The sequence below is a fragment of the Leguminivora glycinivorella genome, chromosome Z (assembly GCF_023078275.1).
Source record: "Leguminivora glycinivorella isolate SPB_JAAS2020 chromosome Z, LegGlyc_1.1, whole genome shotgun sequence".
Lineage (NCBI taxonomy): Eukaryota > Metazoa > Arthropoda > Insecta > Lepidoptera > Tortricidae > Leguminivora > Leguminivora glycinivorella.
In genome coordinates this window covers 10,936,627-10,961,303 of record NC_062998.1, presented here as the reverse complement: position 1 = coordinate 10,961,303, position 24,677 = coordinate 10,936,627, and the positions used below count along the sequence as shown (strand labels likewise).

The following is a 24,677-nucleotide window of genomic DNA, read 5'->3' as shown; positions in this document are numbered from 1 at the left end:
TAGCTATTAGTGTTACGTTTCATGCTTATGTCGGTTTTGTATTACGGATTACTGTTGGTTGGAAACTTTTACTCCTTTTACTTAAATCAAATATGTATATTTCTATCAATAAACGAAAATATACAAAGAAATGCTTTGTGTTTTAAGTGTTGTTATCACACGATGGCGACTCAAACTACTAAAAACAGGAGTTAAGCATTATGCACAAGAAAATTTTATATCTATCTACAGGGTGGGGCCTGTAACAAAAGCAAAAAATTAAACCGTAGGCTATACTCCTTAAACTGACCAACATTTGTTCAGCGACTTTTAAAAATTAAGACGTCTTGAATTTTTTTAATTTTTCATACAAAATAAATATTAGCTTCAATGTACGCCATTATTGTTGTCATTGACGTTATCTGTCACGCTTTAGACTTAACAGAATTCGCAATACATTAACTCTTAGGAAAAACTTTCAAGGGTGATAAAAATCAAAATACACGTTATTTTTAAAAGTTGCTGAACAGACGTTGGTCAGTATAAGGAGTATAGTCTACAGTTTAATTTTTTGCTTTTGTTACAGGGCCCACCCGGTATAATGCAAGATCCTGTAGATAACTCGTTAACTTAAAAAAAGACTAAGATGTTTGGCTATGAAAATTTAACACCAATATAATACCAATTCAATATGAAAATTTTCACGCACATATGCGGTATAGAGAGACGGGACTTCACCAATTCGTTTTCGGTATAATTTCAATACACCGGTCATTTGACAATATGGTCCCTATTCCAGCAAGCGGGGAGCTGTAAATTGGTTATCGAGCAAGCTGGTAAAGGCGCGTTTATATAGTACCGCGGCTAAGTGAGAATATTTCGCAGACGCAGACTCCATTAGTGGTGCTCGCCGGACTGTCACAATCATTTTTCTTTCCCGCCACCGCTAATTCTCGGCCGCGCTTCGCTGGGCACGAACTAGACTCGAAACTCCTTGGTACTTTCCTGTTTCGGACATCCGGCTTTGTAAGCTTTTCTCGATGTCAACTTTGCGAGATTTACACTTATCTTAGATCGATGGTCCGATAACATTTAAGAATTCCACTCTGTATATATTTTACTCTAAGATAAGTAGTATAATTTAATAGTTATTTGTTATACAAGGGGGCAAAGTTGTCTTTTAACGCCGAGTGTGGAATTGAAAAACGAGCAAGTGAAAGCGTTTTTACCCGCTGGTATTAAAGGACAAAACACGTGTTTCCGAGCTAGTGACGGGAAAACGAAATTTTATGGTTACATAAACACTTTGATGAAATGCTGAGTTAAAAACTAAATAAATGGCAGATTCCAAATTGTACTAAACATTTTACGATTGCACCGAGTTATGGTCATTTGATTCCATACAAATGGAGAACATTTGAATCATCAGGAGTTCAGTATCATTCTTATAAATACAATGTTTATTGGTTTATATATTTTATATCCCTTATAAAATTAAAATGATGAAAATTTGCAATTAAAATAAATAGACACGTCAAGAGGAAAAGAAAGCCTTATAGTTAGGTAGTAACTATTGTTTTTAGAATCTCATATGTAGGTACATATTAATGCCATCATCATTAAGCCAACATTCGGCTCTTAGAAGTAAATTGAAGAGGCTTAATTTAAAGGCAAAGGATCAAGGGCGGTGGGGCGTGTCTCCCAAAGACTTTTATTACTCGAGAGGGGTTGGTCATTAGCAGGATAAAGCGCCTGCCACCTGATAAAGTGCGTTTTGTTGCTCGCTTACATATTTCTACTCTATATAACCCGATATTTCAACGAAAAGCCATTTATTTGCGCCATAACCGAGTACTTGGCGGATAGCGTTTTCTAATGTAAAGGTTAGGTGGGTAATTAGACACTCTATATAGACAAATAAGTAAATATAAATAGTAATTGCAAGGATTATTTAGTTATATAGAATTTACATACTTTATACTAAGAATCGTACCTCGGTTTTTTAGCGCCACCTAATAAATACACTGTCACTGATGATGCCTACAATTTTTTTTTTCAAAATGTGTATTGACGTGATATCATGATTTTAAAATAAAGAAAATATATGTCATTTGTTCTTGTAAAAATATAAACACGCGAAAATATTTGGGGAAAATATGATTTTGGCCACTTTCAGGCTGCGATACAGCGCCATCTAGTTTTAAGGCTAAAAGGCCTTTACATTTCAGGGGTACGCTTTTTTGTGTGGGCTTTGTCAGTCCAGTATTGAATCGATCTTGGTAATTGTTAGGTCATTTCTCTCTTCGGACACATCGCTCATAGAGATCCTTATAGTTTAGAAAAGTAGTTAGCACTTAATGAAGGGAGAGACAAAGCGGTCAAGAGTCTACCTATCTGGTCACACTTGGTGAGGACCACCACCGGCTTGCCAATACCTGACCTGAAGCTATTAAACCGCTTAGGACAGGAACACTAAACTTGAAGGAGCAAGGCACATTGCGTAGGAAACTCTTCAAACTAGAGACTAACTTCAGCAATGAAGACGCCGACTAGGAAGAAAAAGAAGAGTTACTTATATCTCCCTTCTAACCAACACTTACTGAAACCTTATAGAAACCGGTATCACCAGTGACGAGTGGCTGCGCTGTTTTAGAAATTATCCGTAACGAAGTAGAAAACAGACTCTAGCAAAAACTTAAGAATTTCGTCTAACATGTTGCAACTTTTTACTGTCATAAGAATAGGATAGATTTAGAAACACCCTGTATGCATGAGTAATGGGCGATTTAATTTCTTTTAACAGTCTATGATTGGCTTAAGTATCTTAAAACAAAACTTACTGGCCAATGAAACGAAACCACAGTAGCCAAGGTAACGCACACAATGATAAACCATAATTACGAATTAATTATTCATAATTCAGGTATGAATGCCCTAAATAATAAACAATAGTGTTACCATCCCATTATTAACAATTTACGTACCTATTCGCTTGCCTCGCTACCGAAATGATTGATGGGGTTCCACGCTTCCTATCCAATGAGTAATAGAGTGCCACGAACATATGAGTTCCTTGCCGCGAAACGGTAATACGACAGAGATGACAACTATTATTCCACTGATACACTATTATACAAATAAACCCAATGGTTTGATAATTAACCAAAGACGGAACTAATAATAATAATATATAAACGGGGCCTTGATAATCGACGAATAATTTCAATTCCACTTAATGTAGGTGTGTTGTTGAAACAAGCATTTGGGCCTCCTAACAGATGTACAGCTGTCACGTAAAAGTTTCATATTCTACTTACCATGAAAGTAAGTTTCTACATGCGCTTAGGTAATTCAGTGTTTCGAAATCAGCAGCGTAATCATGCATGTAGAGGCGTAGAATGCAAAAAATAAGGTGCTCGAAAACTAAGATGCGAAGGAAAAGGAGCAGTAAGCATAGCCATGCGTAGCCTAATCGACTACTTAAGTACGCAAATAGATAGCGAAAATAAAATTTCCCCCAAAACTATGAGAGTAATAAAGTTGTTTTTATGTGATGGAAGCGCGGATCTAGGTTCGCCCCTGATGTGCCCCGGGGCGCAAAATCCCGGGTCGAGGGTAATAAATGCGATTAGACAAATATTTCCTGACGCACGCCACTTTTTCCAAAACTTGGCGAATAAATCAGATCGGCGGTGCGTCGCAGTTTTCGCGTCGTCTTGCCAAATTTATGTACCGATCGGCCCTTTCGTATGGAGATGTGTCCCGCTATTTACATATAAATACCTCGATTATTTGAATTATTCAATCGAGAGGGGGCGGCCCTGACAAATCACTTCCTCGGGAGATGGCACAAGTCGCAAGGCTCGATGTCGAAGTGACATGTGGCGGGACCGCGGCACCGCTCCATGTGTGCTTACGTGAGCGGCTAACTTCGCCCGCCTACCGTATTATTTGCTTTACAACTTTATATCGGAATAACAAAATACCTCCGATACAGTAGATGCCAATAAGCTAGCATTTTCGCAACTCTTTCACAAATAGGAGCTAAGCCAGAGTTAGAAATAAATAAAATACCAAATTGCTAGATCTAAATCTTTACCTACACATGTTTGTCTAAGGTAGACAACGCCTTATTTAAGTTCGCCTTTTGAAAATACACTAATCCACAGGAAAATAGGGAATCGAGTTTCAGGGCGGTCCTCCACTATCGCGTTAATAAGTGGATAAAGTGGAAATACGAGTACTCACTTTGAGTCAACAGATTCGTAACATATTTACTTAATCAGTTTAATCACAACGAATCAATTACAAGTATTATTCATTCATGAGACAAGTCTAAGTAGTAGGACTTTACAGTTATTAGAGGTAGAACGTTTATGACTAACTTTTATTCCCTTGGATAACTACTCCCTCTTTGACTTGCATATGAGCAAAACGAATTGTAAAAGCTACTATTTACAAAGCACTGGGCGTAGGTAGTTTGCCCGCATTTTTATGTCCTCTCACGTGCCATTTAGTCCGGGAAATAGAAGTTTTTGTATGGAAATCGGACGCATTAAACCCCGAGCTCTGGGCGGGCTTTCCGCCTATTGTTGTTATGTAACAGCCACATAAAACTTTATCATTCTCATATAAAACCAAATTGGTTGTTTTCGTCTATTTGTCTAGGTGCTGGCTACCGTCAATGCTACGTTTAGAAGTTTGAAATAGGTAATACGTTCTTTAGCACATCGATTAATAGGCATTTTCACATTGTCCCTGGTTAATTACTGTAATTTAATGAATTAACAATTGAACGAATATTCAATAGATATATAGATATAGATATTAGGTATATCCGTCTGGTTATAGGTACATAGATCCAACTCTTTTGAAAAACCGGCCAAGTGCGAGTTGTACTCGCGTTGCAAGGGTTCCATACACTACAAGAAGGGTTTAAGCGCCTCCTTTTAGTAGGAACTTAAGGTGGTTCGCCTAGGTTACGCGAAGCTCAGGCTGTGTTAGATGGCGTTACATCTGCAAATTATCAGTTTTATTTTTTTTGTGAAGTCGTACAGGCATTTATATACTTTCAAGTATGCTTTGCGAACATTTAATATTAAAATTGACGTATTAAAATAAACATTAAACTTTTCATTGTAACGTAAATCCCCTTAATGTAAACAAATTGACTATTTTACACTATTTTTAAGTACCACTCACACATGAAAACAGTGTTTTTGAAATCCTTCTAATTGATAATTTCACGCGGCGACAGCTTGTTTAAATAGCATTGCGGTAAATACGTGGCATTGCATGATTTGAGTGAGTTCGAATCCAGGACTTTTTCTCTTTTTTTGTTTTATTATTATTATACATAAATGTTATAAATACAGTAAATACTGAGCGTTTTCCACAAAAAAGATTAAAAACCTATTCTATTAAGTCATAATAATTTTTGGGTTCTTCCAACTCAAAATTTTAAACAATTATCCTACTCAGATATTTTAAAAATTTCGAAAAAGTATAGATAAATTTTAGTTTCCTAAATAAGTGGTTTTGTGAAACTACGATTCAAATGATTTTTTTTTCTAATTGTTTATTTTCGATTGAGCAAGGGTATTCAAATCGCTTTTGAGATCTTAAATTAGTTAATGAAAATGCAATAAATAGTTAACTGAGTAACGTAATGCTTTAAAAACTCATGTGGACTTCTGTCTTTTTTATCTAACGAGTAATTTCGAAAAAATATTATATTGAGCGAGGGTATTAAAAGTTGTGTTTTATATCTTAACTAAATAAATGGAAAATCAAAATGACAATAAAAAATCAATACGTTCTTTCAGATAAAATTGATAAATAAATAAATACGAAATTTATATAATATTGTCTTCGGTTACCGCGATAGTTACTCATGAAATAAAACTATGGAAACGGATTAAATCACGACAAAGCACGACAAGCACGACGAAGGCTGTGAGGCATTTGTGTTGTATGGTGTTGGACATTTGCAGTTTGTTTCTTTGTCAATTTTGTGTAGATTAATTGGTTAATTATTTTTTTTAACAGAGTAATGGTAAAATTTTTGAATATTGTATAACTGGCTTTATTAATAGTGTGTGAACCTGCCTTAGAAATCTATATTATTTGTGGTCATGGTTCGTTAATATTTCTTGTAAGTGGGTAGCTTTTGCACATTTTAATTTTTCCTCAGTCACCCGTTGACCACGAACGCTGTAAAGAGTTCGAAACGTCGGGATGTATTTTAAATTCATTATACGCGATTTAATCCGTTTCCATAGTTTTATTTCACGAAATTTATATCCAAAAAAAAATACAAAAAGTTGATAGAAACCCGGGATTCGAACGCAGCTTCACGGCGTGACAGACTGTTCACCAACGACGCCATTACATAACACGCAGTTACCGACGAAATTAGGCTAAACATATATTAATTTAAATATAAATAATAATGTCAAATTACTCTATAATCGAAGTAAGTGGAAGAATTCGTTGTTTCACCAAAGATGATATCTACCAGGCATAATAAAGGATTGTATTGTATTATTGTATGAAAATAAAAAATAGGAAAGCAATATAGCTTTAAAAAATATAAAAATATTCCTTTAAAAAAATATAAAAAACTTAATAAATTCAAAAAAAGATCAAATGATTTAAAAAATATTTCGGAATGGAACTCGAGATCTGCTGCATATTCATAGTCAGTAATTTGACCGAGACGCCATTTCGATTTACACCTAGTAGTGTCGAAATACACGATATGTATCTTCATTGACAAAATGCGTCATTATTTCTGAGTCTGCCGGCGTATGATTCCAATTCTATTATTTATCCACGTGGATAAAGCATCCGTCACGCTTTGGCAAGTATGTCAGTGTGAGAGTGACAGTTGTTTTATCCACGTGGACAAGTGATAAAATTGGAAGCATGATACGTCGGCTGCTTGAATTAACTAAACCAATATCTCTAACTTTAAATAATTACTTGTCATGAGCCAAGTGTCACTGATGACAATGTCAACTAAAAATGCGCGAAATATGACGGCTCTGTGTCTGTACACAAAATTTGGCACGCACATTTACGTACTCGTAAAGTTAATAAAAAATTCACATGGATTTGTCCATGATTTCTGTATGAAACAATGTATTTCATTTAATACTGCGACAACGGATAATGTAAAGTAGATGTATGCGCATATTTTTATTTAGTTGTAGTGTGCGGTGACTAAATAAATGACAGTTGTTTTTTGTATGGAAAGCGAACCTTAAGTCATTTTTGCGAATAATCGATCGAAATGGACATGAGTTTATATTATGGAGGGGGGGGGTGTCATTTTTTGCCTATTTTCTTAAATTACTTTACTAAAAATTATTAAAAAAAATATTTTTGAAATACTTATAAAAAGCTCTTTCATTTGATTCATTTGATATGTACTTAACACAATATAGTTCTAGAAACTTTGTTTTTAATTTTCACTTTTACCCCCCAAAAGTGGCCCCTATAATTGAATTTTTTTAATTTAAATTACATGTCTGTCTTTGGGTCATAGGTTTACATATGTGTGCCAAATTTCAAGTTAGTCGGTTCGGTAGTTTCGGAGAAAATTGGCTGTGACAGACGGACAGACAGACACACGAGTGATCCTATAAGGGTTCCGTTTTTCCTTTTTGAGGTACGGAAACCCTAAAAATCAGTCCCCACATTACATGTAGGGGGGGGGGGGGGTACCCTTACAAACCATTTTTTTTCACTTTCGATTTTACCACTTTGTCGGCGTGATTGATATACATATTGGTACCAAATTTCAGCTTTCTAGTGCTAACGGTCACTGAGATTATCCGCGGACGGACGGACGGACGGACAGACATGGCGAAACGATAACAAGTAAAATACTCGTTCGTATGCATTTGTTTAAAATAATTACATACATACATACAATCACGCCTGTTTCCCAGAAGGGTAGACAGAGATCACGGATTCCCATTTACTACGATCCTGACAAACCACTTTCGCTTCAAGCATTTTCATAACGTTTCTCATGTACACGCTCGTCGGTTTCGAGTACTTCTGACCTGGCCTTTTTGCAATATTTCCCCGATTTCGTAATTAAAATAATTAACTAGTCTTAACCTCTTGAGTCCTGGAAGCATTTGATTTGTTTTTTTTTGGAACTTTCTCGGGAGATGACTCGGGATACTCAATAAACGTTTAAAATCAATTTTGGAATATGTACACAAATTTGACCACGAGGACTGGGGGGGGGGACATACATAGGGAAGGTAACCCTGCAGTATGCTGATGTGCAAGGGCAGCGCATATCAGATAGGTTGATATGGTAATAGCGGCAGCAAATGCTCCTGGAACGAACAGCCCTGCAGTTTGTGCATACTTAATATAACAAAACTTACAAAAAATGCCGGTGTAAGGTAAAATACCCCATAATGGACGGTGATGCCATTATGGACAAAAAAAACACAAATCCTTAAAAATAAGTATCTAAAATAAGTTTCTAAAAACTGACGGCTATGTACCATAAACTAGAGTTGTAGAGCTGTTTAATTTTGAAATTTCAATTAATTCGGTTATTTCTGAAGGATTTGGAGACAAGATAAAATTCACCAGTTTACTGAAAAAAATATCAAGACGAATTCTTAGTAATGTTGCTAAGAGAGATGAGTTCATGTATAAAATAATAAAAAAATAACGCACGGTGTAATCTTGAATGCGTTTTACTTACTGCATTAAGCATGAGATAAGGTATAAAACATACTAGTTTGTTGCTCCAAAGATATAAAGAAATGACGTTATTTTGCAAGTGTCCATTACTGGACCCGAAAAACTGCCTACCTCCTATGATGGACAAGGAACAATTTACAAAACCAAAATTTACAAGAAACAATCCTATGTTAAAATAACCCAAACTAATTGTATTTATGGTGTATAAAATTGACTCATTGCGTATCAGTTGGCTTTAAAAGTAAAATTTTAAACTTATTTCACTGTCCATAATGGGGGATCCATTACTGGAGAACTGCCGTCCATAATTGGAGAAAAAACACCTAGTTTTAATTTGTTAACTATGGAGAAACCAATAGGAGTATCTATTCTGCAATACGCTTGAAATGTAGAAGAAGGATAGGACATTCAAGATTTAACACGCTTGGCGGTAGAATTTTTACATTTATCAGTGAAATATCAAAAACAGGCGAATTTTTTTCTTAAACTGTCCATGATTGGGTTCGTCACCTTAGTTTGTAGTTCCCTACGGCGCTTTCGCTATAGAGTAACGAACTAAAGCTTATGGTAACAATACTGGTTCTATTTCTGGAGAAGACGTCAGTTACCGACGTTGACGCTACGTGCGATCGAAACGCAACTGGCTCTCTCGTGCCAATACGAAACGATAACGATATTAGAAGCGATTGTGGCGTTGGCTAGGCTAGGTACCCTGTTACCCTGCAGTGGGCAAGGGCAGCTCACATCAGATAGCGTTGATATGGTAATGGCGGCAGCAAATGCTCGTGTAATGAGCGCGACGGTTTAGCGCCCGCCGGTACCATTGTGCATTAGTGGCGAGACCGCTTCTTGTTACGACTATTGTGATTTTATTGAGCAAGAGCGTCCTTAATTATGTAATAACAAATATTTTAGTCACGTTGGATCAGTCAACTTTATTTGCTAATGTTGCCTTGGATAAGTAAGTTATTGGAAAAAAATATCTAACAAGTACCTAGCAACCACGTACCTTACAAGCTTGGGATATAGAAAGTGTAAGGTGGCGATGGGTGATAGAAAATCGTAATTAAAACATGAGCGTAGCGAGCGTCAACAATTCTAATGTTCTCGATACGACATAATCAAACTTTAAAAGCTGGGCTGCGGATGGGATAAACGGATGGGATGGGGCTATTTGTTGCATAAAAAAACCTCACTCTTCAATATAGCATCATCATCAGCATCAATCATCAGCATCACAATAAAAGTATAATATCATGGGCATAAATCGTAAAAAAACAATCGGAGAGAGACACATCAAACACAGAAACATTTGTTTTTGGTGTCAGACCAAGCTAATAAGATGGCAGCGATTGATAATAGGAAACTTGTATGTAGGTATATGTCTTTAAATAGTTTTTCACTAACAAACTAATATAATATAACAAGTTAGTGACTGCTGACTGCACTGGACTTGCATACAGAAGCCCTCTCCACACGCGCTCGCAACGGCCTCGTACTCGTGTTAGGGTCGAGTAAAATTTGCGGATTAAGATGTTATCGCAAAGAACTTGACGCTCGCGCAACCGCGATCGCCATCATCGGTCGCTAATGCGCGCTAATGCCGCCATTGTTGGAGCTGATGTATCGAGTGCGTATTGTTTGCAACCGCCGGTTTTCAACTATTAACTACCTAAGTATATACTTTAAAAAATAAAAGAGATTCTCTTGGTTTAACATGTACTTAATTGAGGCCATGTTTTCCGTTTTGTAAGAATGCTCTCTGCATTTAGCAAGCCAGCGATCTCATCGTTGAATAACATTCACTGTACGAGTTTGTTGTACCTTCCTGTACATTTTGGTCCTTCAACGAAGGAAGGCTTCGTTGAAGTACCTGCCTAAGCATGACAGAGTGAGATAAAATTCCCACAATACAATCGTAAACGACGACCCTAAAGTGCACTTAAAATATTGAGACGGTATCTGATCGCATCGGCTATCGATCGCTGCCGAATCTCTCCGGCCACTTTTCCACCCTCTCTGTAAAGTAAATCGCATTTACAACGTTTCAGCCTCGCTAACATGTTAAAACAGAACTAATGGACATTCGCTCCAGTCTCAGCCCGCAGGAGACGAATAATACAAGTAAAATGGTCCCATCTCCACGCTTCATTAATTTTATTGCCCTGAGGCGCTCGGAATCGGAGCTGAGGAGGCTGCCGCCGGCGAAAACAGGGCATTATTCCGTGCTGCCAGTGACTTAAATTAAATAAACACAAACCATTATGGCTATTTGGGAATGCACTTGCTTCTTTGTCTATTCGACAACTGTCAACATTTTGGCACGGCGGTAATCCTTTACAATGGCTGCTTTACATGAACATGTAGATGTAGGATAGCGGCACAATGCGCTAATGTAATGGAGATATTAGCGCGAGAGCGTAGCGGAATAATTCAGACATGGGTTTTTTGTCTGCGCGTCACACAATGGGATTATTCGCCATTGATCATTGCTTATTATAAGTAGCAACGGAGGGTGCGTAACATGAAAACTAAATTTGGTTTATCGGCTATTATGGAAAGTAGGTGTTAATCTTGAAACAGTAATTTATTATACGATCGTGACTTCCTCGTTTTGAATGAGGTTTCATGGTTTAGGTGGAGGGGTTGCATTTGTTTCGCAATTATTAGCCCTTTCAGCCCACGACTGTGAATGCTCGGCTCAGCTACTTTAATTAAGCTTCTTAATGTGTTTCTAATGGCTAATTTATTTTATTACTCTCGTCACCTCTCCGTATTTGCCAATTGTTGGCATTATTTATTATGAAAATAGGAAAATATTTGAAAAAGTAGGTACGAATTATTTTTAGTAACACAAATCTCAAGAAAACCGTATTCGAAATAAGTAATGATGAAATTCGAATTGAAATTCGAAATGTACACAGAGGCTCAGACTGTAAAGTGAATAAAGACAAAAATCCAAATAACAAACAAACAAAAGATAATAAATGAGGGGTAAGTGGAGGTTAGGTGGCCGTAACCTCTTAAGTCACGAGCCGTGGTCTGCTTCCACAATGCCCTTAGCACAAGGGACAAAGGTACAGCCTGCCCGGCGGGACAACTTGGTTGGTTTGGGTCATACACTTATGTTTAAAGACACTCCTGCAGGAGAATTTTTAAATCGTTAAATATGATTTTAAATCATAGGAAAAGAATACGAGTAGGCATTTTACGCTGACAAGAATTCAATCACAAAATTCATAGGTACTTAAGTGCCCGATAGATAGATAGATAGATAGATACATTTATTGGTACTAATCATACACCGTCAAACATTGTTACAATTATGTAAAAAATAAAAAAAAAATAAAAATACAATCTTTCAAATAAAATTCCAATAAAATTATGTCTAATTTGATCTAAGGAACTTGATGCCATTTTGTACATTAAAAAATAAATAATAATAGTAATGATCAGAAAAGTGATATCAATACAATAATTACAACACAATTCGAGAATCAATGAAATTACAATTAAAAATAATAATAATAAATAAGAATTCGTAAATACAATTTTATTATGGCATTTTAGGTCATGTTTAATTTTTAGCTAAATTTTCATTCATCAAAGAACTCATTTATTGTGTAATAGGCCTTCATTAGGCAATACATTTTCAACTACCTACTATTTTTTTTTATACCTATTTGTGTAGAATTTTATTTCTTGGGCTGTGTAACAGAGCTGTAAAGGTGCGAATGCAAAAGGCTAAATTTAAGATTGATAATTTTTAGGACGCATATGAAAGTGAAATGTAATATCGTAATAACTCTTACTACATACTTAATCATATTAATTATATGTTAAATAAATGAATAATTATACAATATTGAGAAAAGTGGAGGTTGTTGCAAACTTGCCTTTCACGAGGCTAAATAAACAGCGCTGAAGGAAAAAACTCAGTTTTTATCCCTGGAAAACATGAGGACCTACTGGGTGCTGAAATTTTCTCTTCCTCTCCAGAATGCCCTTAACTACTAATGTTTACTCTACTGGGAGCGCGACAAAGGGCCGGAACTATTGTTTGTTGGAAAAGCTTTATTCGGCGTCCCTCGCCGCTTGCGCCGACAATAGGTTAGCCAACTTCAAATATATCACACCACGTTGGCACACTGTGAATTTAAGTGTTTTTCAACCATTTGTTTTCAGTTCGGTGGAAATAATGATTATAATTTTTTATCGGTTTGTAAATAGGTAGACTAATAAAAATTTATTTAAATTTTATTATTGCTCAAACTGTTTCAGTAAAGTAGAAGAAAATGTACCGGGTGTTACTTAGGAAATCCTTATGTTAAATACAGTAAATGTGATGAAAGGGAGCCTATTCCTGCCAACAAACTGTTCTACAGTTTGGCGGAAAGTTTTATGTAAACTGTTCACTTTTATTGAATAAATAATTTAAAATTTAATTTTTTTTTAATAAATAAGATGACCTAATGATTACATAATGTTTTTCCATGATATTTTCACGAAAACGTACGCTCGTGTTATGCTATTTCAGCAGTCTCGGTACAAGATCTACTAACGTTGAATGAAGTAAAAAAATAGGTAGCATCCCAAATACGAACGTCACCGGGAAAATATGAAGGAAAACTATTATGCTTACTACTTCTGTATACGAGTGGTTTTAGTAAGCCCTTTTAATTTAAAAATAAATGTACAATAAGTAAAGTTCTTGGTTCGAATCCGGTTCGCAGGACCACTTTGATTAAAAGCACAAAAATGTGTTAGGCACTGGTCCCACCGCGAGCTAGTAAGCTATGAGCTATCGGCTATAAAAACGAATAAAAGATAAGCACTCCCGTGCAAATAAAAGAGACACGGCGATATTGATAGCTCACCGCCGGGCGAGTAACTATAAACATCGCCGTGTCTCTTTTATTTACGCGGGAGTGATTATCTTTTGTTCGTTTTTACAGCCGATAGCTCATAGTTTACTAGCTCGCCGTGGGACCAGTGCCTTATGCTATTTCATTGTGTACAAAATGTATTGATGTTAGGTACTTAGGTAGTTTATGATAACAGTTAATTAGTTTAGGGTAAAAGTGAAAAATATTGTGTCGTATCCATACAAGTCCAACCTAGGGCGGGGGCGCTGGAGAGTTGAAAATTATCCTTTTCACGAACGACCTTAAGCATAATAGAGAAAGCACTTAAGCCATTTTCTCCGCCTTTGAGTGGCGTAAGTGCGCCCGTTTGCCGCGGCCACGTCTCTTGAGCTAGAAAATCAGCCATTACAGTCGAATAGGCGTCATGAGCGGGACCGATCCCGGCCGGCCTAATGTGCTGCTGGGCGGCGCTTACAGCAATTAGGCTACATGCGAGCAAATGGATTGTGCATTACTGGCGACAAGGATTGATTTATTGGCCGCAAGGGTCACCACATCCAAATCTAACTTTGCGCTCATTCAATTATGGTTTGCATTATAAATCGCAAACCGACCAGGTGGCTGAAATACAGTTATTTGATCAATCCGACCGGTAGACGACAGTAATTTAGTATTAATACGACGCGATGAAGTTGACCCCGAAATGATTGGCTAGTCCTAGCGTGTCGTGTGTCCTTTGCGTCGAACATATGGCAATACGTTACTTAGGTAGGGAACATTTCCGATTCTTTTCGAATGATTTTAATAAAAGCCGTTAAGCGCTGTTATCCAGGTTCCACGCAATCGATTCTGTAGTTAATTGCATCGATGGACTAATGTTATCGTAGCAGTAAAGCAATGTTTTTAAAACAAAATATTATATACAGACAGGCAAAGAAGATAATATGATTTTCGTATTCTGCAAAGTCAGAGGTCTTTACGTTATCTTCTCAATATTCCTTTATGCAAAGATGATATGTCAGCGGCTGGGTAAGCGTGCCGACTGTGTACCGACCTATGAATAATAAATGTGCCGAGTTGGCCGATTGGGGAAATTGAATTTTATAGTTCGTAACACATCGGAGGACAGATGTCACAAAATGGCCGCGCCGGCGGCGGGAGCCGTATAATCGAAATGTCAAATAGAAATCAAAATTAGGTCGATTGTAGTGTTAATAATTAAATAATGACGGAGTGAGGCATGTGTGCGCATTAGAGGGGTCTGGCGCTCCGGCCCGAGGTGCGAGCCTCATTGTGATTAACAGAGTTACTTCTGTTTGGGTGGACGATTATTGGTCCATTAACCAGAGTACACAATAGATGGCTTTCCATTAAATTATTGAAAAGCATTCAAATGTCAGTGCGGCACCGATACGTGGCTCGCTCACGCGACACGTTTATTGCATGTACATGGTCGGTATTCGAAATTAATTGCTTTGATGGGTGTCTATTTTAAAAGCAACAACCCGACATGGCGGTCAGGTATTAAATGCCATTCCGGTAATTCATAGGTTTAATAGGCACCTACGCTCTAATACAAACAAAAACAAGTAGAAATAAGTTTTAGGCCTCTTATTTTTAGTCACTGCAGTCACAACCTGTAATTGACCTTAAACTGACTTCTAAATTTCAAAAGGAGTTTCTAATTTTGACTGATTCGTTTATTTAATTATTTTACATACAAATTACTGAAATTACCTACCATGAAATAGAAACCGTAGTCGCGTGACGATTTGAGTCTGAGTTTGAGTTTTTAGACTTATCATTTTCAATTTTAATAACTTGTTATAATAGTATTTTATACAATCGTGATATAATACAAAGCTTTTCAGTCGAGTACCATGTTTAGGCCACGAAGCTTTGCTGAGTGGCCTAATAGTACGGTACGAGAGTGAAAAGCTTAATTATATCACTATTGTATACCCTCCTGAGTCCCCACGTACTTGTACAAGTACAAATTAAGGATAGCAGTTAAGGCCTGACATTTCAACGACATATATGAAGTAAAGGCCTAATGTACTTACCAAAGTACAAACTTTTGTTTCCCCATTTACCGGGTAGTTTTTTTACAACGGCAACACTGACACGGACATTCTGTTTCTCTACTCTATGGTCGATTCCGCCATGTTGCCCAGGTAACTGTCAACTGTCAGTGTCAGTGTCACTTTTTCGCAAGATGGCCACACGGTCGGGTCGCCGGGCGGCACGAGGTAAGTTAATCTGTTTATATTAAAGTAATCACTTGTTATTTCTTTTGTTTTTTATATTAATTAGTATATACAAATTGTGAATATTGTACATTAAACAAAATTTTAACGAAAACTGTATGCTTAAGTTGGTTTATGATCAGTCAAAATAATTTGTACTTGACGTCGTACGTTAGGCGTTTGTTACACAAATAACTGTTTAGAATTTATTCTTGTGGTTGTACGTTAGGTCTATAATACGAATGTTTTTTTTTCAGCCTTCAATGAACAACAGATATCGCAACTTAGATAATTCAAATGGTAATATATAAGTATGTTCGTAATTTTGATACATTGTTATTGTTTTTAATTGTGTAATTTTGATACATTGTTACTGTTTTATTAAGAGTTGATAGAAGACTTTTATAATTGTTTAATTGTTTCAAGAGAAGAAGACTGTTTATGTTGTAATTCAATAATGTTTTTTACTTAAATGTTGTTTAGAGGAAAAATGTGATTTATTTTTGATACTAATATAAAATTTTCAAACTTTTATGTTGTTTTCATTATACTTTGTATAGGCCTAATGTACTCACAGAAGTACAAAATATTTTCAATAATTTTCTCGTTCTTAGACTGTTGCTGTACACAATAAACATACCATAAAAAATACAAAAAAAATATATCACTTTAAAAAATGCCTAGAATCAACAATTGTTTGTCTCGGTCTTAAGCACCGGGTACGCGCGCCCGGCTTCCCGAGCTACTACGGACTCATGCCTATACCTTCCGAGTCCGTGGTATCCTTATTCCTTATCCTTTCCCAAACCTAATATATCTTATCACCATTTTCCCCCTATCCCGATATCCCTTCCTAACAGATAATTCCCGAGGTGGGTTGACGTCAGGCAGGCGGCCGGTCGTAAAACTACAGCCAAATCACAAAAATGGAGAGTCAATCAGAAGTTCGGCACTATGCTAGGGCGCATAACGGCGCGCAGAAGCTTCGCCCGACTTCTGTGAAAAGTGGGCTAGGGCTACCGTGTTCGGGGCGGACACGGCTAAAGACGCGAGCCCCGACCCCAACCCAGAGACTCCGCTTCGCATCATGGAACATTGGCACGCTGACCGGACGCACGAGGGAGCTGGCCGATGTACTCACCAGGCGTAGGGTTGCCGTGGCGTTCCTGCAGGAGACTCGGTGGAAAGGCCGCAGATCCCGGGCCATTGGGAATGGCTACAAGCTGATCTACACCGGTGCACCTGGAGGTGAGAACGGCGTGGCTTTGGTGCTTTCTGAGGGGTTCCGAGACGGCGTCTTGGAGGTGAAACGCTTCAGCGACCGGCTTATGGTCGTAGTAGTGCTTATCTTAAGCACTATTCTTAGTTTGTACTTGGTACAGTGCATTCGGCAGTTATGACTACCAACGTTGGAAAAACACAGGACTCAGGAGGATACAATACTTTTTCTACGAGTCATCATCTTCATCATCAATGGACGGAAATATCATCATTCATGCAAGTTAAAATTAATGTTAATATCGTCGTTCACCGTTGTATCAACATCGAATTACCTAGCAACCAATTGTTTGTAATAACCGTCTCTGATTGGCCGATAACGCGACAGATAAAAAAAAATGTGTTTCAGATGCCGACAAATTTGCCAGGTATCGCAAATTAATATAGAAATTGTATGAAGTTCTATTTTTGAAATTATTACAGTTAACTAAAAGTCAACTATAATGAGATTATTATAGTTGAGTTGGAGCTGCCATAGAGTATCCAACACTGAAAAGTTAGCACTTATAGTTTAGTCTGTGGTGTCCTAATTGACAGATTACAGTCGACGAGTAGAAAAAGTAGTTCATGTAGGAGGGGTAGGTACCTACATTTGATCCAAAAACAATCTTCAAAAGTCTAATGTTGTAAGATATCATATCATTTTAATAATTCAATTTGGCCTTCGAGTGATGTATTACCGTTAATTGATTCCCCCTAAGCGAAACTCCCAGAGCGGTTCGGAATTAGATAAATTCGCGCTATCCGTTTACATCATTAAATTTTATTAGTGGCAACACAATGGCATCGTCGGGAGACACTTTTCCGTCCCCCACCAATCCGCATTTCCTTTCGCCACGAATTAAGCAGGCTATTAAGTCGGCTTTCAGACGTATGACGAATCATTATTGCGGGCAACAATAGTTTCTGTCTTTTGTGTTTAAGTGATATGCGATGAATAACCTGAGTGGACCGAAACTGTTGGGTGCTGCTCTGGTGCCACCGACTTCCAGAATACAGCATGGCGTTGGTTTTCTATCTGTTATCTGTACATATATGTTGGTCGTATGTGGGTACAGTCAACTACAAAGAGATGTATCCACTTTTTCACCTTATTACATTGTTTTGTTGTAATAAGGTGAAAAAGTGGATAATTACATCTCTTTATAGCCGACTGTACAACTTAACTAGGTAACACTAGTCTTTCGTTGAATTACAGATAATTAAAAAAAGTTAAGGTTCTACTTATCAGCAACTGTGCATTATAATGATAATTAATATAAGCTTCATGAAATAGTAATGCGTAAATTTGACACCTTTTCAATCCTGCCCTTACTCCTCATTTTATGTTCTATTATTTTCTTTAATAAGAAAGCAGTTAATATAAATTAATTAGGTACCTTCGCAATAAAACCCAGAAAAAATACTATGCAGCTTTGCTGTAAGTGATTACTAGCACTACTTAAGACCAATCAAATATAAAACACAAATTTGAAACAATCAACTAGTGTCAGATTCCGATCTGTCCACAGCAATCATTTTTCGATTAATAGAATTCAATCTTAACGCTCTGTCGTATAGGTTGCGCCATCTAATAGATAGATGGCGTGCACGCCGGTTATTAGTGTTGCCAGAGTCATAATCTGTCATAAATGTCAAGCCGGCGCGGCGATGCAGCGCTATTATTTGTAATATCGTCGTTTCAATTCCAAACCTAAACAAGTGGTTCTCTATCAACCATTGTTGCTGAAAGTGTCACGCAATCACAACTAATTTGGAATATTAACTCCGAGGGACAACGTCGTTCCGTCCGGCATAGTTGAGTAATTGACTTATTACGTGGAAGAATCTTGATACTTAATGACCGAAAATTGTGTAATTTGAAACGCCCAAATGATAAAGAGACAAATAAATTTCTGTGTGGTATATTAAAGATAAAGTATAGATTAGTATTATTTAAGTATATATCATTTAAACGAATTTAACGGCCGTAGTTACTCTTGACCATATTGCAGGAGTATCAAAACCGAGGGAATACGTCTTACATTTGAAGTGCATTGCGCTTTAGCAAGTACGGGGCTCGAGGCAATGTTGTTTATAAACTCCTGGCTTACTCTAAGACGATTGTTAATCCCTGATGACGGGAATGCCGTCGAGCTTGGTGACCTGCTGAAGACGATTGCAGGCTTGGGTTCGCCAGGTATCCACGTCCGGCTGGCTGTCGCATAAAGGATTCCCTGACATCACTAGGTCTCTTAAAGCTGGGCACTCCTGATAAAAAAACGATACATATATGTACCTACCTTAACACCTTGACGGACACTACTCCAGACAGAATAGAAAGAACAATGGGATTACACCTAAGTATAAGCGTTTATTGTTCACCAAGGTGTTAAGTCTTCTCATCACACTAAATACAACAACGCATCACTGTAGATGCACGTATATGATACGTAGATGTACTGCATTGCATTGACATAACTACATACATTTAAATAGGACTCATTTGACTATTGTAACGTTGCTGTTGCTCCGCATTGTAACGCATGAATCGAATGACAATAAATCGAATAAGTTAATTTTTTTATACTACGTCGCGCGTCGGTGCAAACAAGCATACGGTCCGCCTGATGGAAAGCGGTCACCGTAACCTATGGCCGCCTGCAACTCAAGGAGTGTCACATGCGCGTTGCCAACCCATAACAAACTTGTTACACTTCCTTTTCCTTCCTTTTCTTTCCTTTCCTTTCATTTTCCTTTTTTTCCCTTTATTTTTTAATGTATGTTACTAACTACCTTTTACACATATCAATTTATAACATAAACATTTAAACAATACACATACCTGCAAGCGATTAAATTCTACCCATTCCTTGATCATTGCGTTTGACAAATAGAACACACGTAGGTTTTTCATCGCTCCTATGCCTTTCAGCTTATCTATGGGATTGTAGCTCATCCACAGCTCTTCCAGTGTATCGGCAACTGTCTCCTGTGATTGTGATTGTAACGTTAATCATCATCATTAAAAGTACTCCAGAAATTTGAGATTTTTGCAGAACACATTATTAAAACATTTAAAACTTAGAGAAAATGGTGAACAGAGGCGGTGTTAGCCTCTGCGAGGCCTCCGAGCGACAAATCTATAAGAGGTCCCTGTTGCGGACTCCTTTCTACGAGTGTAACCTGCGTCACTTACATTTTTATAGACATATGTTCTGTTTTGAATTTAATTATTTTTGACTTTTGACATGTGTGTCTTGTAAAGAAATCAATACGGAAAATAAACATGCAATATGTATGAACTCGTTTATTTCGATCTGAATAGTTACGTAACGTAAATATTATCGTGTTGCCGCGAGTCGGCAACAGTCCCTACCCTATGCTAATTGTCAACAGATAGAGAGACAATTTGGATTTTTAACCGACTTCAAAAAAGGAGGAGGTTCTCAATTCGACTGAATTTTTTATTTTTTTTTTTATTTTTTTTTGTATGGGTATGTTACTCGATATCTCCGAGAATCGTGGACCGATTTTCAAAATTTTTTTTTTGATCGAACGGGTATAACCCCGAGATGGTCCCATTAGCACCAAGTCGGGGTCTGATGATGGGATCTTGGAGAAATCGAGGGAACTCTTCAAATGTTATAGGCACATGTAATGTTTTTAGTGTATTTTTCAAAGGTACACCAGTATTTACGCCTGATGGTAATAATTTTATGTGGCTGAGCTGATGATGGAAGGTCAACTCCTCAATGGTTAGGAGTTAAAGGATAATTCTTTCACTACTGTACATATATTCGGACTGATACATATAATATCACTAGGAACCACTAAAAATCAACAAATAAATTAACTTTTTAACAAAAAATAAAACCGCCTTCAAAAAAAGCGTGTTACAAAATACGGAGAAACTAAAAAGCCAAAAATAATAAACCTTCGAATTCAGATTTCTTATCGGATTGCAATAATCTAAACATCCAAATTATAAACAAATCAATTATTTTTGGAGTCGGGGCCAGCCTGCGTATGGTTGGGTGGGGCAAACAGGAAATAGCAAGGCGACGAACAGGTCTGGTACCGACTACAAAAATAATTGGTTTGTTTATAATTTGGATGTTTAGATTATTGCAATCCGATAAGAAATCTGAATTCGAAGGTTTATTATTTTTGGCTTTTTAGTTTCTCCGTATTTTGTAACACGCTTTTTTTTAGTTTATCGGGACAGGGTTTTTGCGAGGCCTCCAAACGCGAGGTCCATAGCGGCAGCCCCGTTTGCCACCCCCAAAGCTTGTGGCCCCCTGATGTCTAGTATCTAAACAGAATGTTGTAACTTACAATTCCAGCCAAAGATTTAATGTAGTTCCTGCCCAAGGACAGTATCTTCAAATTCTTCATGCCAGCGATTCCTGCTACCTTGTCGATCATATTGGACGATAAACTCAGTTTCCTAGAAACACAACATTAACGTTTTAAATACAGAGTGGAAATAACACGATTGATTGGTAACTGGAACTGGAAAACTACTTTTCTATGGAATATTAATTTTTAATGCGACACGATGAAGTGATCACACCAATTTATCGAACAAGTACCTTATAGTTAATGTATTCCGCTTAAGGAGCAAAACGAAGTTCTAAAGGCTCATTTAGACGGCGCACACACTCGCATGCGGTACCTATTTAGATACTTATATTTATTCCGGACTATTGACGTCACATCTTAATCAGCCTAATCAAATGACGCATTGTAATGAAACTCGCACCCGAGTTCTTGTACCGTGTAAATCAGAATACTTACTCGCAAGCGACCAGCGTCGAGAGAACTCCGTCCATCTTCTCTATGGGCGGCCACTGGAACTGCAGCTCGATCACCGTGGCCTCCGCAGCCACCTGCTCCTTTGCTTTCTCCCAGCGCGCGATGGCTTCCTTACATGTCGTTGGTTTTAAAGCCATCTTCAGAGATTAACTGGAATAAAGTGTGCAAACTTCTTGGCAGGCGGTCTAGCTTAGCTGGCGCTGTCGCCCGGGAATCCATACCTACATTGTATGTACGACAAGTCGCTCTTGATGTAGGTATGGTGGACTCGTGCGCGAGAACGCAAATTGTGCTAAACTGCCAGATGATTGTTGCAGAGTTTACAAATAAGAGGTATGTGTGCCGTCGGAGATCAAAAGTGCAGACCATCTTCTCCAGTGGTGGTATAGTCTAATTGAAAACGTACAAATAAGCTATAATGATCATCAATCTAACTACTTGTGAATTATTTGACACCCTAACCTTATTGATAAGTAATAGCATGTGAAGAGGCGTAAGCTTTACCTTAATCAAGTAAAAGTAGAATTACTATTTAAATAAATGTTTGTTTTCCTTGACAATCTACGAATGACGTTTAATAAACAATGAAAACTCTTTTGAATTATTCCTTAATTTCATGTTTAGGTATTTGTTTAAATGCAGTATTAGAATTTGGACCAAAAATCGATTAAAATTTATTATCATTTTAAAAATACTAAAATTGTTATAAATAAAATACAATACCACTTGGTAGCACAACAATATATATAAAAGGTAAGTAGAACATAGAATAATATATAATAATAAAATCTATCTTTTATGTCAACCAGTGTGTCAACCTCGTTTGTAGTGATAACGCAGTAGCAAAGAGATTATACTACAATATGTCGTATAGTACGAACTACATGGTGTAAGATAGGTACGTAATTTGGTAATACTATTGAGTCGATATTTATTTAATAACATGCCACTTGTGAAATAATATTATTGTGTTGTTGTGTATTGTTCGTTTTGCCGACGACATTGTTCTTTTTGCTTCCTCCGCCACAGAACTTCAGCAAATGCTCCAAGACCTGAGCAACGCGAGCCTTCAAATGAATCACGCAAAGACCCAGGAGATGACTAATGGCACGAAACTTGGGGTAAAGGTAAACGGACAGACTATACAATACGTCAACGAGTATATCTACTTGGGCCAGTTAGTCTCTTTCAACGATCGGCAAGACAAGGAAGTTGAGTGCCGAGTTCAAAATGACTGGAAGAGCTACTGGTCCATGAAAGAGCTAACGCCGTGGCTTGCGTGGGCGACGGTCACGCGATGGTCGCGCGACGGCGATGCGACGCATACGAAATCAAACCTTATCGATATGGAAGTATGAGACGCGACGGCGACGGTCGCGCGACCGTCGCCCACGCAAGACACGGCGTAATGAAGGACGACCTTCCAATGTCACTGAAGCGCAAACTCGTTGACATGTGTATTCTGCCTGTCCTCACCTACGGTGCCCAAACGTGGTCATTCACCGAGGGTCAGAAGTCCAAATTGAAGGTGTGCCAACGAGCAATGGAGCGCAGTATTTTAGGTGTTACTAGGATGGATCGCATCCGAAACACTACACTCTACACTGCGCTCCAAAACACGAATAGCTGATGTGAAGAGAAGACCGCCAGACTAAAGTGGGACTGGGCAGGCCACGTTTGCCGCATGCACCCGGATAGGTGGGCCAGCATAGCTACCAAGTGGATGCCTCAAATTAAGCGCGGACGTGGCAGGCCCAGACGGAGATGGCGGGACGACCTTGACACCTTCATGACTAATTGGCCAGAAATAGTACACCAACGGGAGCCGTGGAAATCACGGGGGGAGGTCTTTGCCCAGCAGTAGGACACATAAACGGACTATTAAAAAAAAAGTTATTCCAATTTCGTCAAATACCTAAACGGAAATAGAGATGGACGGAAAATAGCACGCCGTTCGATACGAAACGCAGTCTGGCTCTGTCGCACCATTATGGAAGAGCGATAGAGATAGATTGCATTTCTGCGGCGTTTGGCGTCGCAGAAATGACATGCCGGAAACTAACCCTATCAAAACCCTATAGGTATCTAGATTACTTAAATTCTATCTTGAAAATGTTAAAAATAGAATCGAACGTAGCGATGAACCTGTTGGCGGGAAAGCGTCGCATATCTTCGGAGGGTTTTCCCGGATTGGGGTCGTCCCGGGGTCGTCCCGGTCGCGCAATCACGTCGCGCCCTCGCGCCTCCGGTCCTGTGTGTTTGTTCAGTGAATTTCAAGTGCACTGATTTTGCGGTCGCTACTTTTAGGGTCTAACGTATGAGTAGGGTTTTGAGAATCAGAGTTGTGACTTCGTTATGGACGTTTTCGCTGGGTATGACGGTTTAGATTTATGTAGGTACATCGAAATTCAAATATGAAATCGGCCAATATTACTTATGGATAGTCTTAAGAAATCTCTTACTGCTTGTCATTTTGACGTGGTTGTAGACAAAGAATATAATCACTACATCACTACGTTCTGTTGTAGTGGCCTAGGGTTCCATGCAATTGGTTGACTGTACAGCCCATAGCCTATGTAATTCATCCTTGTGGTTCAAGTGTTACCTATAAGAATTTAATAAATGCCGCTTCATCTTTATTTGGGACATGCCCGGATTGTTGTCGCGATGACGTCACAATAGGGTGATTTGGGGAATAAATGGAAATATTAATTAACACGGATTTATTTAGATAAGATAAGATAAGAAATATCATATATTATAGTGTTGATGAATA

General features: G+C 37.9%; 1 protein-coding gene across 3 annotated transcripts; it reads right to left on the bottom strand.

Moving 5' to 3' along the window:
- Positions 1-18,999: 18,999 nt before the first annotated feature.
- On the bottom strand, positions 19,000-23,692 carry LOC125241736 (dynein axonemal light chain 1-like). 3 transcript variants are annotated; one of them, XM_048150349.1, is made up of 5 exons: positions 23,378-23,692; positions 21,884-22,051; positions 21,422-21,533; positions 19,929-20,075; positions 19,000-19,354 (listed from the first exon to the last, which is right to left on the bottom strand). In XM_048150349.1, exons 2-5 carry the CDS (start codon positions 22,036-22,038, stop codon positions 19,211-19,213), a joined length of 558 nt encoding a protein of 185 aa, XP_048006306.1. In that variant the 5' UTR covers positions 22,039-22,051; positions 23,378-23,692; the 3' UTR covers positions 19,000-19,210. The 3 variants fall into 3 exon arrangements, with proteins under 3 accessions (XP_048006306.1, XP_048006304.1, XP_048006305.1); XM_048150347.1 differs by lacking the exon at positions 23,378-23,692 and adding an exon at positions 22,406-22,454; XM_048150348.1 differs by lacking the exon at positions 23,378-23,692 and adding an exon at positions 22,364-22,411.
- Positions 23,693-24,677: the final 985 nt, after the last annotated feature.

Excerpts from the sequence above, each read along its gene's own strand:
- LOC125241736 (XM_048150349.1), bottom strand. The coding sequence starts at position 22,038 with ATGGCTTTAAAACCAACGACATGTAAGGAAGCCATCGCGCGCTGGGAG. Across the intron at positions 21,534-21,883 it reads TCGACGCTGGTCGCTTGCGA|GAAACTGAGTTTATCGTCCA; the intron begins GTAAGTATTCTG and ends TTGTGTTTCTAG. Across the intron at positions 19,355-19,928 it reads TAGAATTTAATCGCTTGCAG|GAGTGCCCAGCTTTAAGAGA; the intron begins GTATGTGTATTG and ends TTTTTTTATCAG.